Below are 18,437 nucleotides of genomic sequence, written 5' to 3'. Positions count from 1 at the left end.
AGAGAGAGAGAGAGAGAGAGAGAGTGGGTGCTACGGCGCATGGCTACAGTGATTCTCAGTTCCTAGAACAGGAAAAAGAAAAAAATGTAATCTCAAAAGATCTCGTGATCCGTTTCCATAATTTTCCGCGTCGTAGACGACAAAAATCAGATTTTGCTATGCTTCGTGTTTGGAGCGACCACTTTAGCACCATTTTTAAGTGTGCTCTTCGTTTTGCCTATATTAAACTCTTTGCAAAAATTAAATTAATGTGATCAAAACCGAAAAATTTCCAATCGTTAATACGGTAAATAAAGATTCGATTCTTTTTTTTCTTTGTTCTCTTGTCCTTTTTTTCTCTTCTATTATAAGATTTAAAGAAAAAAGACAGTTATACTTGCATTTGCCTTAAATATCCTATAATTGACTTAACATATATTCTGTAATAATAATTAATAAAAAAAATTTCACAAAGAATTTATAGTAAAAGTATCGAAAATAAAATTTTAGTCGAATAAAGTAAATAGAAGAACGGTCAAGGACAAATATCGATGCTTCTTTCTACACCATAAGGTCTTTGGCGATCAGTTGGTTACAACTGCAGGCAAAAGAAGGCGCCGCGATTTAGACCCCTGTTGAGAGGGTCGGAGTGAGATGAATCCTAGTAGGGTAAGGGCCTCAGATACAATATCAGCTTCGACGATCGAAATATAAGAGACATCGCTCGGAATTCCACTATAATAATATTTCATATTATTGCGCCAAATTCCTCCGCTATATAATCCTTGATTTACAATTATTCGATATTAATTTTCTCTTGTTCAGTTGTCTCTAAAATAATAATAGATTGTAGCTAATGCTTGATCCTCGAACGCAAAATATTCGGACATTTTAACGATGGTTAGAAGAATCTAATTCTTTTAAACTCGGATTTTTTTTTGCCTGAATGGTTTGCGAATCTATTAATCTACAGATCAAGAAACCCTTATTGTTACCAACAAAAAACTCGATGTTTAAATATTAAGCTTCTCCGTCCGTTTGATACAAAGAACTTATACTTAAAATCTTATCGGAAATATTACTGTACAAAATTTATATTTATGTAATTACGATGTGACCGCAATGTAGTGTCTTGTATCTAATATGTAGTGTCTAAGCGACTAGTTGCGTTAGCAACACGCTGCAACTAATTTCTTTCAAAATGATTATTGGCGACGAACTCTTAGATAATTATAATGTGGATAATAACTATCGAAACGTAATATAACTGAATATTTTAAAACAAAAGTAGGATAAACAAAACGCAAAAAAAAATGACTATATCTTAAGGCTCGCTTAAACCAATCAAACTGATAGGCTTAATCTGCTTCAATGTGAACGAGCTTTTAAACTGACAAAATTGATTGAAGATAATAAAAATGACATATTTTACATATTGTTGCGTATCTAATACCTGTAGTAACGGTACATCAAGGATAATTACGGAAGTAGCAGTAGCCATTAATGCGACAACATGCATTTTATTATCGTCTCGCAAACATAGTTGATAACTTTCTCCATATATTATAACATATAAGAATACGATTTTCTTCTTGCTCTCATAAAGTAACACGCATAAATTTTTTAACATCTGTAAGATATTTTTTCTTCTTAATAACGAATAGCAGCATGAATACAAGACCTATTCCGATAAAACTCATTCCGATAAAAGCTTTTCTCATTGTAGTGTCGACTATAACCTATTTATATAGCAACAATAGTCCCAAGATGACTCACACACCGTTAAAAGAAATTTTGCGACAAAGAATTCATTCAGAGGAAAAAAGGGCAATGTATTTCATGAAATGTACTTGATTGAAATGTACCTGAGTTATAGAATCAATGCCATCACAATAAAAATCTAAAATCCAAATAAGAAAATAAAGGATCGGTACATCTTTTATTCTATTAAATTATAAAATCATTAAATTTGACAAATATCATCATAAATCACTCTAATGTTTTTTTGCGATTTTACATTCTGTGTCAGATTTTGAATAATGTCGATATGCTATAAATTCTGAAACATCTCTTTTGTTCGATCTTGTCGTTCTTGTAGCAGCCATTTCAAGTTAATTGTAAAAATTTCTACCAATTACAGGGTTGGCAAAATTCCACATTTTTTTTATAAAGTCCATTCCAGTGGTAAAAACCGGTATTTTCCGGAAAAAACCGACTCAAAAACTGGACTTTTATATCAAAAACAATAAAATAAATAGAATTATCGATATTTTAATTTACAGGCAGCCTAAAGCGCCTTATAGTCCTAGTTTATGATTCTGCGCGCAAGAATCTACGCGTAAAAGAATAAATAAAAAGCTCAAGTAGTTATTATACGTTTATTATTTTTTTACGAAGTAATCAGTAGGGCGCAGACGTTCGTGTTTGTTTGCGTTCATTTTTGCGTCTGGATCTGATTATATCTACTTGTGGATGTTATGCAATTATTTCTAAAAATGCCTACATACGTAAAACAAAAATAAAATATTATAAGTACAATTATGATATTAAATGTATATAAAGTATCTAAATATGTTATAGTATCATATATCAGTTATACTGTTAAATCTATAGTGTCGAATTTAACTTAATTTAAGTCGCCACTGTTCCTACTCACTACATATACCGTTATTTTAATTAGGTATATCGTTTTATTAATTTGACATTATAGATTTAACAGTATAGTTTTATAGTTTTTGCCACCAGTTTATTCCGATGGATAAATTCCAGACCGGTAAAATCCGGAATTTACCGTGGTTTTTTCCACCTACTGGACTTTTCCTGCCAACCCTGACCAATTAGTTCTACAATTAATCAATTTTGACAATTTTGTTGACTTTGTTGATTTTATATATATACAGAGGGTATTTCCTCTAACTTGATCATTTAAAATACTTCCGTTGTTTTCGACGATACGAGAAAATACTACAGGGGATCTTGTTCGATTCGAAGAGGCCAGGGTTGGAAAAAAACCCGGGCTTTTTTAAAAAAACTCAACCTACACCACACGCACACACACACACACACACACACACACGCACGCACGCACGCACGCACGCACGCATATACACACACACACACACACACACACACACACACATCTCTCTCTCTCTCTCTCTCTCTCTCTCTCTCTCTCTTCTCTCAGGATTTTTTTGGAGTTTTTCGAGTTTTTTTGGTAAAATTGATTATTTGATATTTTTTTTACGTAATATTTAGTTTACGTTGTATTTATCATTATTTACTATCTTATTTACACTACTTTAATACTTTTATATGCAGAATAATTAGTGGGACCATATTGTATAAAAAAACGTCGCTTGACGTCGATTGAGTCAAAACGTTATATTCATGCGCATCATGGCTTAATAATTTTTATTATACATAACTTTTATTATTGATTATGTATGTAAGATGTTTTGTTATTGTACATTGAAAATGACCCGATCGGTGTCGAAACGTTTGATTATTGTATATATATACGTTTATTAAAGATCTTATATTGTAGTTGGCTCGTTTGCCCTTGTTTTATTTATTGATTTATTCTAATTGAGCCATATTAACATTTAATTATTGTATAAAAAAAATTATACAATTTCGTTTAAAAAAATGAGAGTGACGTATATATCTTTTTAACGCCTCCACCTAGAAGAAAGACAACATGACCAAAATATGTCCTTCTTGAAACTATTCCACTTTCATCTGAAACATTTTTTCCTATCTTCAAAACTGTGGGTGTTATTCGGGTGGCCGGTCTTAAATGACTCACCCTGTATATATCTTAAAATTGGTATATGTTAAAATTATATCACTTCAGTTATAGTTTAGTATACATATATTCATTAAATATTTATAAATATGTCCCTTTTATGTGTTTAAAAAATTTATTTTTTTACAATTCCAATAAAACCCAAAAAAACCCACAAATTGCGGGTTTTTTTAAGTGAGTAAAACCCAAAAAAACTTCCTGAGTTTTTTGGGGTGGGTAAAATAATTTGGCCAACCCTGGAAGAGGCACATATGATTAGCAAAAAATTTTTCTCTCAAGGTCATATTTTTTGAGACTTCAAGGTTATCTCCACTTTTTTATATGGAATTGTATGATATTTTTTACACAATATGATTCCTCTAATTATTCTGCATAATACTTCAGAAAAGTATTAAGATAATGATATCAAAAAATCAATAGTTTATGAGATATTTTATATTTTATTCTAATATACATTGATATAAAATGTTAAATAACTCGTAAACTATTAATTTTTTGGTAATCGTAGGTACCTTAATACTTTTATGAACAGAATAATGTGAGATGAACCAATTGGTGGAAAGAAAACACATAATTGCTTAAAAAAAAATATGTATATGCAAAATGGATAATTTTTTAAATAAGCAAATATGTGTTTTCTTTCCACCAATTGATTCATCTCATTATTCTGTTCATAAAAGTATTTAGGTACGACCAAAAAATTAATAGTTTACGAGTTATTTAACATTTTATGTCAATATATACCAAAATAAAGTATAAAATATCTCATAAATTATTGGTTTTTTACATCACTACCTTAATACTTTTATATGCAGAATAATTAGAGGAATTATATTGTGTAAAAAAATCATACAATTTCATTTAAAAAAGTGGAGATGATCTTGAAGTCTCAAAAAATATGACCTTGAAAAAAATTTTTGCTCATCATAATATGTGTTCCTTCGAATCGAACAAGATTCTGAAGTATTTTCTCGTATCAAAACAACGTATTAAAAACAACGGAAATATTTTAAATAATCAAGTTAGAAGAAACATCTATATATGTTTATTTTCTTCTTTAATTGTATAAACCTTTAATCACAGAATGATGCGACTCAAATCTGATTTTGGTAAACTATAGATAGATGTTCGAATCTCCATTGCACTGAAGGTGATAAGAAATAAGATAAATATTAAATTCAATGGTGTTAAAAATACTATTTTTTTATTTCGCAATTCCTTTCTTCGCAATGTTCTTGAATGTTTGCACGATCAAAATGATTCACGGAAGAAAAAAAACGATTGCTTTCCGCGATTGCAAGTATTTAGGTTAGCAATCGGCGCGATCTTCGAGCATTGCGCGTCGTTATAGCTCGCTAAATATTAATAGTCACGAAATAGAAGCCTTGGAAATAGAAACCTAGAAATGCTAGAATCGTAAAAATATAATTGCGCCGATTGCAACAACGTTATCTGGGCACCGGCGCGGATAATGACACGTGAATGGACGCATTACAGCACTATTCTACTTGTAGCCGGGCTATCGTACAATACTTTGTGCGTATCGTACGTTGCGCGTTGCGTGTGACGTGTACGAGTTTGTACGCGTGCACAAAGTATCCCCCACTAATGGTGATTTTGCTTGCGCAAATCACCATTAACGCTCATGGTGAACACAGTGGCGTATCGAGGCTCTAAAGGAAAATGTTGTGCCATTTTCAACAGCCGATCTTACAAAACTGATTATTTTGTTACATAAAATATAAATAAAAGCACCATTTTTCAATCATCTTGTCCCCGATCATTCGAGATACCTATTCAACTGTCATTTCGTCAAGTTATGGTAGGGACGTTCGCCTGATGCACTAGGTATGCCAAAATTAAATAACATATAAGGACATTAAAAAGACAGCGTCAATTTCCAAAGCACAAAATCGTGTCCCCACTTTACTTGATCAAATACGCACGAAATTAAATTTAAGCGTCTCTTTTCTTCTCTTACGCGGTTCCACGAAACATACCGGTAAGAAGTCGATGACCCGGTCGACCCGAAGGAAGCCGCGAGATTCCGAAGTGCAGAAGAGCGATGGACCTCGGTAAAGCAGGTGGAGAGGTAAGAAGAAAGGGACGAAAGAGAGAAGAAGAGAGGAGTCGAGCAAGAGGCGCGAGTAAAGTCAAAGAGTCAATAAGAGAGCTCGTGGACCTCAGTGGTCTGTCGAAGCGCGTCTCCCGCTTCGTTGTTTGTACGAGTTCGACGAAGAACCCGTTTCCCTCGAACGTGCACGAACGGTCTCGCGGACATCCATCCAGTACGAGTTTACTTAGGACCCGCGAGTGATATACGCGATGGCTCAAATTAAATATTTCAACCGAGGGGGAGGCAGAGGTATACCAAAAAGCCATAAAATTGCTTTATGTCATTCGCCGACATGGACGTCCCTGTGATTGTGCTTCATTGAGAAATAAAAGAGATTACTTTCTACTACAATTCCCCCCCCCCCCCCTACGAGAATTTTCGCTAGAAAGCTATACACATCGATAATTCGCTAATTAAATTGTGTTTTTACTATACGCCGAGAGAAAAAAAAGAGGTAATTTAGTAAATTAGAATATATCAGTGAGCGGAGAGTGGGGACAAATGAGATAAGACATATATCTCTTGCGAACTGTGTGTAGAACTTTTTCTGACATTTTTATAATCAGCTTAGAGAAGAAAAAAATATTGAGAAGATGGTCTAGATGCAGAGAATTGGCGACTTCAGGCTACTGTGACATCTGCAAAATTCTTTTCTAAGAGCATTCTTTTGATCAATAATAGTCAATAATAACTCTCTTCTAATAGTCTTGAAGAGGATGACAACACATCTCATATGTACTAGCTTATCTAAAAAAATCTGATTCGACATGTACAGCCCATTCTATTTATAGCAATTATACTTGCTTCTACTTGTTCTTATCAATTAGAAAACAAAAAACAAGAAAATCTGTTACGTTCTGTTTATTATAATGTATACATTAAAATGTCACGTTAAAATGTCATATTTATCTTATCACTTACAAGTAGAGGGCTTCCCTTCTCTAAAAATCGAAAAGTTAATGCGATGATTGTTCAAAGTCATTTCGTAACATTTAGTTACTGGTAGTTCATAATAGTTTGATACCTAAAAAATTTCGAAGATACTACGCATCTCAACTAAAAGCAAAAGAAAAAATTTATATTTTTGGTTCGGTGAAAAGATTTAGATATTGGAATGCAGATTAAACTTTAAGAACTAATCGAAGGGGCAAATCTTATGGGTTCATCCACAGTAGCTAAGCAGTTAAAGAACTCGTCGAAACATGAAGTAATTGGTAGTTGCACTCTCGAGGTACGGCGATATCTGAGGTAATAAGCCAGAATGGAAGATACCCACGGACACGACTATAGCTTAGCGACCAAGTATAGAGTTGCGCGAGCTATTATGCTCGTCAGATCAGTAATCTGCGCTCCATAACATTGCGAGACAGCCAATTGATACCGTGATTTTAATACTCACATATACTGATACATCGGTACCAGTTAAATGTGCTTTACCACATCCTGCAGATAAAGAGAAGCATCCGGTATAAAAATACGACTATACATAAAGAATAATTAACAAAGTTATAAAAGACTACCTGACTAGAAGACTAACCGGTTATAATACTTTTATCATGAGTTTCTACAAATAATTCGACGATTGGTTAAAAGCGATTTTTATTTAAAAAATAATATAATACACTGAGAAAAAAATTTGTTCAACTAACTAAACACATTTAGTTGTTTGCAGATTTGGTTAATTCAACAAATTTTATTTAATTAAATTTAACCTTAGTCTGCTTAACAAGCTATTCAACGTTAAACAGACTACGGTTAAATTCGATTAAATAAAATTTGTTGAATTAACCAAATCTGCAAACAACTAAATGTGTTTAGTTAGTTGAACAAATTTTTTTTCTCAGTGTATAAATCATAAACAAAAGGCTAAAATGTATAATAGATTTCCTAATATGACTTTGTGTCAATAATCAAATTATAAGTCTCAATTTTGTGAGGTATATCGTTAATTTTATAGGAAATATATAATATATACGCACGGAAAGTATATAATTACACGCTGGCTAATGATAAATAATATACATATATACAGGGCAAATACGATAACATGTGGAAAAATCGGTTAACTATAATTATCGACATTAATACCTCTGTTCAAAGTCAAGCGATTTCAGGGTTGTTTGGAGGGGAGTGTGGTCATATATCGTTAGTAGTTATAGCTTACGTTAATAAAAACGAGATACCTGCGCTAAACATCCTTCATTTTATGCACATTGTTATCTACTAAACGCGCAATATCGATTCAAATATAGCTTTGTGTCATTGAGTGATGCAATAAAAGTCTTATATATTCTGATAAATAATTCTTATCAATGACTTTCATAGCGCCATTAAACGGATGAGTATCACGAACAAAATTTCTATGATTATGGACAGAATTAAATTTATAGCTATCTCCATCATTTATTATTCATAGAAATGTAATAATAATATTGTGTAATGAAAATTGTAAGAACCCATCATAAGACCCTAGCAAAATAAATATTCCACATAAATAACAAGAGAGTTTAAATGTCTGGGAAAATAAAATTTCTTGTTATTTATTATAGATAACCCCGGGATTGACGTAAGTTTAACATTTTTTTTGTAACCTACTTAAAAGGCATCGTTAAAGGCAGAAACACACCTTTCTCCGCGCCTAACTTGCTCAACGTTAATGGAGACCCGAGTCTGCATTTCTGTTGTTTTCGATAAAATCGGTGTCATTAAGCGATCGATAATCGTTGCGAAGGGAGTGTGCGGAATAGTGCACTTCACGATCGTGCTGATCGTATCGAGCTTTTCGCCTTGTCGATTTTAGACCCCCTTCGTCTTTCGTTCTCTGCATTGATGTATCGATAATATCGAGCTAAAATGACCGATTATCCAAGACACGCCATAGCGCGGCATAACCCGAGAAATCTCCACGTTGGGAGGTTGAGACCGTACCCTAATGACATTTTTCTTTTAGACTTCAATCTCGATATTTTCCGTATACCTTTCTCTCTACCATCGTATTAAAAAACGTATTCCGAAATCATGAAAACATACATAAATATAACTGAATTCTAATCAAAGAACAAGCTACTTAATAATAAAAAAAAAGGTGTGTGCAAATATTTCTCTGCGCAGCGTTCGCATCTTTTTTATATCCCTCCTCAAATAATCTGCAGTACTTAACGACGCGATCAACGGGTTATGGATAAAAGTTGGATTTTTCTTTCAATTTGCGGCATTGCAGTAAAATGGTCACGAGAATGTGACAGGAATGCTCTTTATGTATATAGAAGGAGAGGGGACATCATCGATTCGCATTCGTCTCGTAAGAGGAGAGCTCGCGTATGTATAAAGGCAAGGCGTGACCGTAAAGCCGAGCGTGGACCAATCGCAATTCAGTTCTCCTCGTTTTTTTCTTCATTTCATTCAGAGACGCCCCTCTTTACCGCGCTTCGATGCTCCTGCGCCGCCGCGCTGCCGCCGTCGCCACGCCGTGATTCCCCACCATCAACGGGCGAGACTACCTTCTCCGCTCGCGCACCACCGCTCGGATCGGGATCACGCGCACTGTCGACGCCGCGACGCGAGTTGCATGCGGATGCACGCGCCTTCCTGCGAATCGCGTCCACGGCGCTGCGAGACCGCGCTCCGATGCGTACGAATAATTTAACGCCACGGGGGGCACCCGGCCACCTGCCTGCTGCTCGTTCTCGCGTAATTAATAACGTTTCATCAACCCTTTGCGGGGCTGTACACGATGGAATTCGTTGAGAGGTTCATCGATACCAACTATCTCGCCTTTTAACGTTTATAACACGAGATGTACAATCTTCCTCTACTGCGTTATTCTTTAATGACAAATTCCTCAGGTAGCAACCATCGCAGGTCGATTTCTCTTTGAAAAATTATACTCATTCCACAAACCTGATTCACGGATGCACCCCTGTAGAGAAAAAAAGCAAGATCGACCCTTGCAATTCTGAACCTGATTTCGAGCCTGACCTTCATGTGGATCGACCATTCGACCTCTAACCAAGTTCCGGCAGGATATTACTTCCAAAATCTAATTATGAGATCTTTATAGGGCAATCGTAAAACAGCCGAATAATAAAGGAGTTCGTAGCGCTCCCCGTGAATCCAAGGTCTCGCTGCGTTTCTCCTCGATATAATAGAAGATCTATGTATATCTTGGACTGGTCCCCCGTAAAATTGAACGGCGAAACGTTTTGAAAAGCTTCGAAGGACCGCTAAAAATCGTTTCATCTGACGCTATATCGATCCCTCTGCTAATGGAACCATCCATTCGGACAAGAAATATGCCATGGTAGATGGCAAAGTAGTATACCATGGTAAAAGATTACGATTTATGGCTTTCTATGCCAATTTTAGCTGTCGGTTGAATAATCGCAATTAAATTTTTTTAACGTCACGATCACGGTTGCCAGGTCTACAGATTTCGACTGGAAACTCCGATGCAGTTTAAGGACTAATCTCCAGTTCTCTGGCAGATGGGAAAAATCTCCAGTTTTTTCGCTCGCATGGAGTATTTATTAATTGCATATTTAAATTACATGGAAAGTAATAAGAAAGTCTGTGATTATGTTCACAGTTTATATTATTTTACGAATAATAAAAAAGTTTGTGTGTGTGTGCGTGTAATTATGTTCGTACTGTATGTATAAATCTTGTAATAATAATAAGGTCTCTGTGATTATGTTGATACTTTACGTTGGTCAAATATTAATAACGAAAAGAAAATCTGTAACAGTGCAAAACATGAATTAAATCCTGCGCCTTATCATCCGGTTTCCAGTCAAAATATGAAATCTCCAGCGCACGGATCTTCGGGCCCCAGCCGTACAGTGCTCGGGACTTGGCAACCGTGGTCACGATAATCGTCCAAAAGATTCGCAATAAAAATTTGCAAAAATTAATAATGACAGTAATTAAATTGTTTGACACATCAGAGAAATATATCGCAGGACATATGAGTACATTGCGCAATCGTGACTTCATAATCGAATATATCAAAATCGAATTTCCAAAATAAAATTTTGCGAACGATCTCGCGAGACAATACTAGTTGCGAGGCGACAATGCATCGTTACCATAAACGCCGGGGCCTGTCGTAATGAGATGTGACGTCACGACATGGCGTCTGCAGGTGGACGAGCAGCGAGCCGGCGGTACCGTAGGTGAGCGCATTCGCTAGTCGATCCGATTGGCCGAAGGGGGAATCCCCGCCCTTGCGCCGTTTGTGCACCGCGATGAGCCCGTGAATCCCCCCAACCCTCTCCTCCCACCTTCACCCCTTTCGCGCGACTCCCGAGTATCTATCTTTCTCCACCTTTCGCTGCTCTTCTCTTTATCCGTTCTTCGTTCCTCTCCTATCTTCCGTTTCCTTTTCCCTTCTACACACGCTACACAAACAGCGTCGTTGTGTAGCTGATAACACACGACGACGCACCCACACTCGCACACATATCGAATACAAATTCTCAGGTGGAGACCTGTTTACACCTATACCTGTACAACGACGAGTGTCTTCGCGACACAGATCTCCCTCTCTTTCCTAGTATCTCTCTCTCTCTCTCTCTCTCTCTCTCTCTCTCTCTCTCTCTCTCTCTCTCTCTCCCCTTTCGCACCAAAATTGATCGGCGCTTGCTCACTGCACGCACACTCTCGCGCTCTATATAGATGTAATTAGTATGATTAGTCCATCGACCTAAATTCGAAAAAAATTAAAATCACGAAGTGAGAGTACCTACACCAGTGTTTCGCGTGAATTGGAACTTTATAAATTTCACTCACGACTAGCACGCAAATGCAGATAATAATTTACGACGGCAATTATGGATTAAATTCCCAGTAATGTAAAATAAGTACAGATAGACTAAGATCATAAAGTCCGATGTCGTAAGGAATATCAGAAATGAAAATGCAAAAGCATTAAATACAGTCATTTTGCAAATAATCACTAAAAAAAGTATTAAGTATAGCCATTACCGTTAATAACTGAGAAAAACGGGAATATTAGGTTTATATACAATATATATATATATGTATTATATATATTATGTGTGTGTGATATATTGTGTGTGTGTGTGTGTGTGTGTGTGGAAGATAGGAAATCTCTCATCATATCACCTACATTTACATAATTACTTTTAGTTAATTATATGTATTTAGAGATCAATCCTTTCATTTCTAAATCCTGTCTCGATACGAACCTGCTAAACGTAATACATATAGATATAAGTGACCTAAGTACAAAATTCATCTTAATTTTAAACCAATTTTTTCGAAAAAGAAATATCGACTAATTCAAATGTTTGTAAAAGGAAAGATGCAGTTGAAAAATTATAAGGCAAAACTATCTTTATATTTCTTTTTCTCATCACTATTCGACATCAGGGTTGGTAAAAAACATGTTTTAAACGTGTTTTAAATAGTTTAAAACATGCTAAATTGATGTTTTTAATATATTTTAAATATGTTTTTTTTATAGTACTGTTTAAAACATATTTGAAGCATTAAAAACATATTTAAGAAGAAACACAGTATGTTTTATTCTTGAAAAAAAAAACATTAGTCTTTACCAACCCTGCTCGACATATCCGAATAATTTTTCTTTAATTTAATCTTTCCTTTGTAATAACTAGCTGTATTTTTAAATTGATGATTTTTTTCTTAATAAGTTTAAATTTTTGTTATAATTTAAAACATCCTGCCTCTTTTCCAACTTCTGCTCGTAACTTTTATACATGTATATATATATTTTCTAAAAAGGAATGATTTATGATTTAATCATTTAATTTCAAAAAATTATAGTTATATTATATAATTTCTTATAGTTGTATAATTTGTATAAAACCTACAACTATAATTTTTTAAAATTAAATGATTAAATTATAAACCTCCTTTTTAGAAAAACAAATAAAAAATATTATAAAAACTAATTCAGTATTACTAAAAAAAATACATAAAGATAAAGAAACACGATTCTACACTGTTTCAAAAATTTTGATGCTGTGTGACAACCTCACATCACTTACAATAAATTGTTTTTTTTTTCTATTTAATTCAAATCAAAGATACAATAAAAAAATTGTTGTCAGATGACGAATTAAATAAAAATATAAATTTTTTAAATTCTTTCTTAATTATCTGCTTTTATTTAACTATTCAGATCTCAAGGCTACTATAACCACCTTTTTTAGATATTTATATACATTTATATTTAAAAATTATTTTATACGTAAAAAATTGTGCAGAAACTAATTTGCTTTTTAAAAATAATTTTTTAAATTGATATTTTCATTTTCTATTGTAATACATTTTCTCCCTTAAATAAACATGACAAAAACGAAACACATGATGCGATCCAATTAACTTTTAAATACTCGTTAATGTCGGAAAGTTATCATGAAAATCAGTAAACATTCGTACTACAGGTTTCAAATAAATTGCCGTTATTAATATAAATTACAGCAATTATTCGCCCTATGCACGAAACACTTAATATTAGGTTTCATTATAACTCCAATTCACCTTTCATTCGAGCTGCTTATGAATAATTCTAAATGTAGATTTATAAAAAGACGTTTTATAAAAAATTTAATTGCGCGTACAAAGTGATATGATTCATATTGTAAAATCAAGCTGTCGCAGGGACATATAATTGTATATTACGAACGATAATCGTTTCGATCCCTTGCCAGCGGTAGCGTTGCCAATTTTGATACAAATAACACAATTTCTGCTACGTGCTTCTCATGTTATATATTGGTCGTTAAATTTCTTCGATAAGACTCAATAACTTTCTCAGTAAACAAAAAGTCAAGGTTAAAAGATTACTAAAATCGGAAGCATTAACACACACACACACATACATACATATAGTGTATGTGTGTGTGTGTGTGTGTGTGTGATACGCACGCACACACGCACACACACGCGCGCACACGCACGCACGCACACACACACGCACACACACACGCACGCACACACACACACACACACACACACACACACACACACACAAATTGCATAAACCAGTAATAAGTTATATTAAATGTATGATAACAAGTTACTAAAAAAAAGCACAATTTACATATCTACAAATAACGGTTAAAAAGATCTGCGGGTAAACGCGTTTCTTTTTGTATTTTTTTCTTCTCTAAGATTTCGACGGATGCTTTTTATAAATACACCGAAACGTGAATTTCACGAGGACAGAAATAATCGAGGGCATAAAACATATATTTGATGTGAAGAAAAACATTCGTTGAGTGAGCGAGCCGCAAGATTGGCGTTGTTTGTAAACTAATATTGCTTTACCGGCGCGGCGCACGAACGAGCCTTTTCTATCGATACGATTACAATTGCGAATATTAAATTTATTGAAAATTCAATTTATTGAAAATCTCATGTATTTATGTTGATATTAAAATTTAATTCCGTGATTCTATATTCATAGATGACTCTGTTCATAGATGCAAAATAATAAATACACTGTTAAAAATATCAATTGAAATTTAATATTATTAAAACTTTACACAAGTTAAATTTCATAACATTATATTAAATTTAATTATATTAAATTTAATGTATTTGCTAACTGAAAAGTATTTTGTGTACATTTACATAAAATTTTATGAAATTAAACGTACTTTCCACAAAATTTTATGTGGATTTGCATGAAATGTAATACACACATTCATTACATTTACAACTACTATAACTTAGTTTTCGGTTAAACCATTCATTACTTTTCAGTTGCCTCATAACCAAAAACTTCTTTTACAATATTACTGAAATTCATAATAAAATTTCTAACAGTGTACGTAAAAAGGGTTTCCTGCTATGATTTATTATATTCGTGTATATTTTCATATTTATCCAAAAGGTATAAAAATTTTTTATGTAATAATTCCGTCTTAATAAAATAAAAAATTAAAAATAAAACAAAATAATGTGTGTGTTTGTGTGTATGTGTGTGTGTATCCGTAAAATTATAATAATTCTTAATAAAATAGAAAATTAAAAATTATAATTTTACGGATACACACACACACACACACATATATATGAAAAAATATATATATATATATATACATACAGAATGTCTACTCATAGATGCAAATATCTCGCAATTGATTGAGTTATAAAAAAGTTTATAGTAAAAGAAATTTGCACGGTTTTGAGCTACAAAATGGACGTAAATGTTTTTTTTCATGACCTTTTTGAGTTGTTAAAGACGACATAGGTTTTTTAAATAGATACTATGTAATTCCTTTTGCATATTTATACAGTAGGGGTCATTTGCAATCAAAATTATATCTACAATGAGAAAAATGTTATGTTTAAGATGGACAAAGATTTCTGATTAAATCAATCGGAATTACGATTATCTCAACTAGAATTGTAGTAGATTTAATCATAAAATTTTCAACCAAACATTTTTTCCAGTGTAGGTAAAAATTGCTACTATACATCTTTCTCTTTCTCTTTCTCTCTCTCTCTCTCTCTCTCATTTACGAGATAATACTATTAAGTATCTTAAGTATTAAAGTAGTAAATTAAATTGTAAATATTTTTGAATATATATATGGTTTGAAATGTTGTGTCAGAGTAGCAATTTTGAATTAGATAGAATTTTGATTGCAAATGACTGCTATTTTATATCTATAAATATGCAAAAAAATGATAGATATTTACGTTATAACTCGAAAAGATTACGAGCGCAAAAAAAGTTTTACATGTACTTTGTAGCTGATTTGAAGCTACAAATTTCTTACAAATTTCCGTACAAATTTCTCTTATTAAACTTTCTTATAATTTCAACTAATTACGAGATATTTACTTAGACATCTATGGACCTGCATATCCTACGTTAAACAAAGAGTTTTAGAAAAGATCCACGATGAAAAAGCACCATTATTTTCGAAGAAATATAGATCCATGGTGACCAAAGCTTCATTGTGCGACACAGATTCGACATAGCTCCATACTGCATTCTTGCTCACAAAAGCAACATTTAAAAAAAAGGCTCGAACAGTTTGTATTCATGGATCTAAAGATATTCACAAACTTATTTTTCATTAATAAGTATTGTGTTAAAATAAATCGATTCCCTTTACACTATGTTCACATTCCCGCTCAAGTATCCACATGGATGAGATTCTCCATGGATGAGAAGCATTATAGTCTTCTTATTTAGACATTTCGGCGGAAAGAACGGAGCAAACAATAGATGAGAGCTAAGTAAAAATTTATAGGAGAAATTGCCTAGACCAATCAGAATTGGATTCGTCGAACTAAATGGTATTTTTCTCGGTTCACTTTCCAGTTTTCTGATTGATGGATTCGTTAACCGCCTAACCATCAAATACCGAAATTTTTTTTAATCATCGAGAAGTTTTAGATATCGAGAATATCATATATATTCAGTAGACTATTCCGAATCATACGTCGTACGATGGACTTTCGACCACCATGAATTTCTCTAAAAGTAAACATTTTGCGTCGTTGATCCTTTCAATATCTCTTTATTCGACCCAAATTCCGCAATAAACCCGAATAATCAAAAAATGCGAATAAGATAGATATAAGATCACGTCTTTATCTCGCAATGATAAACAGAAATACTATTCGAAAAAGAACGTTAAATTGACGGGAGTGTAATCGCAAAACTAGCAATTGAGTTAACCTCTATAATGACCTAATACGTACGCGTTTTTTTTTTTCAATACTATTAACAATGATGAGACGCGTCGTTACGTATCGAACGTTTACATGTTCGCTGTTTATACATATCAATTTAGCAGCGATATTTATCCCCAGCGAATTAAGCGAACGTAAAGCAGAGATGCGTAAAGGAATTCGACCGCTATGGCGCCATTACAGATTGAAAGAAAACTTACCAAAGAACCCTCCGGCGTCTGGTGTTGACCGTTGGCTCCATTTGTCCCATTGGTTCCGTTGGCGCCGTTAGCCATCGAACCTCCACCTGGGTTCTCTAAATCTTGCTCGTCTGCGGTGTCCATCACGTAGGATGGCTTCGGATCACCCTTCACCCGAATTTTGGCTGTTTTAATGTGACGCGGCGATTCACGAAACTAGCGCGCTATCAGAAGATACGCGGAATCACGGCGGGGGAGCACCGCGATGCGTGCGTATGCGTGCGTATGCGTGCGTTTTCAAGTACAACAGCAGGTAGTGTCGCGCGCGAACGAGATACTGTTCCGCCGCGAACTGTAAAGTCCCGTCGGATAAACTCACGTTCGGATACGCTCGCGCGAGGGAGGATTTTGTCAAAATAACGACACTGCGAGCAAACGATCACGCCGAACGAGATCAACGGTCATGTCTCTGCACAAAAAGTTTTCGTCGCACTCTTCGTCTTCCCCCTTGCTTCTTCTTCCGCGTCGTTTCTTCTTCTTCACTCGCTTCAAGGAGCAAGCTCCGCTCCAAGCGCGCGCACAACACAATTAATTTGATGCGTAAGTATGGAGAAAAGAGGATAATATATGTGCGGAATATAATATGTACCAGATAACAATTTCGGAGCCGATACCACCTTCGACGATGTTCGGATACAAAGTAATGGAAATGGAATTCGAAAGGAAGCGGAAGGCGAAGAGAAGGAGCAGACGAGGGAGAGAGGGAAATCGAATATGATCGGTTGAAATGAGAAGAGTACGAGCAAATCACGAGCTCGATGGACAGAATCGGAAAGATGGCGAAGCGAGGGAGGGGAGCGGGGATGGGGGGTGTTGGGACGTTCCACACGCGCGACGAAAGGTTTTTGATACGGCCGATATAATTCTCGGCCGATTTCCTTTCCGTTTTGCGAGAGATCACGGGCTTTTACATCGGTGACGCGCGTTAATAAACGCCGTCGTGGGGCGAGCGAACGGCTCGCGAACACGCGCGATCAGCTGTACGAGTTACGTGGATCAAAAGCCGGCGCGCAGAAACAACAACAAACGACTACCGACGCGCGCGTTCTCACGTACTACCGCGTTCTGACGCGGTTACGCCGGCTTCGACGGAGACCGCTCCGATCGGACCGAACTCCGATCCCTTCCACGCCTTCGCATCCCCACCACGCCTCGTGCGCTGCGCTGAACCCTGTGAAGGAGGTGTCTTATGATATTGCGCGCGAACATCGGATTCAGGCAGGCCAAGGTAGGCGTCAGCGAGATGCAGTCACGCCCGCTACATTATACGTAAATTCTGTATCCGAACCTACCGATGAATATACCTAATATACCTAATCGATTTGTCAGATCGGAATCTTCTCTTTCTTTTCCCGCCTTTTTTTTCCCGCCGAGGAAAAGTCGGGTCGATCGTCCGGAGTTTGTCGTTCTTAATTTTTTTCTACCACGATTTTGCCCTCTTGGTATTCCAAATGTAGGACCACTATGGGTTGATTATCCAGAGGCGTAGCAAATCGTAGAACTACCTGGAAAATAAAATATCGTTTTCTTCCATTTCCATGTTATATGTATATATAATTAGGATAAAATAATAATATAATTTTGTTATTTGACATTA

General features: G+C 34.9%; 1 protein-coding gene across 3 annotated transcripts in view; it reads right to left on the bottom strand.

The window, feature by feature from the left end:
• The window catches only part of retn (retained), a 113,434-nt gene extending 96,164 nt beyond the window's left edge, over positions 1–17,270 (bottom strand). For all 3 annotated transcript variants that reach the window (XM_018448561.1, XM_018448562.1, XM_018448563.1), the window contains exon 1: positions 16,802–17,270. In XM_018448561.1, the coding sequence (XP_018304063.1) occupies positions 16,802–16,924 (123 nt within the window). In that variant the 5' untranslated portion in view covers positions 16,925–17,270. The remainder of the gene's footprint in view (positions 1–16,801) is intronic.
• Between the last annotated feature and the right edge of the window lie 1,167 nt (positions 17,271–18,437).

Source organism: Mycetomoellerius zeteki, unplaced genomic scaffold (genome assembly GCF_001594055.1).
Source record: "Mycetomoellerius zeteki isolate Tzet28-1 unplaced genomic scaffold, Tzet1.0 scaffold223, whole genome shotgun sequence".
NCBI classification, from domain to species: Eukaryota; Metazoa; Arthropoda; class Insecta; order Hymenoptera; family Formicidae; genus Mycetomoellerius; species Mycetomoellerius zeteki.
The sequence above is the reverse complement of the archived record's forward strand: the minus strand, read 5'-3'. Positions and strand labels throughout refer to the sequence as shown.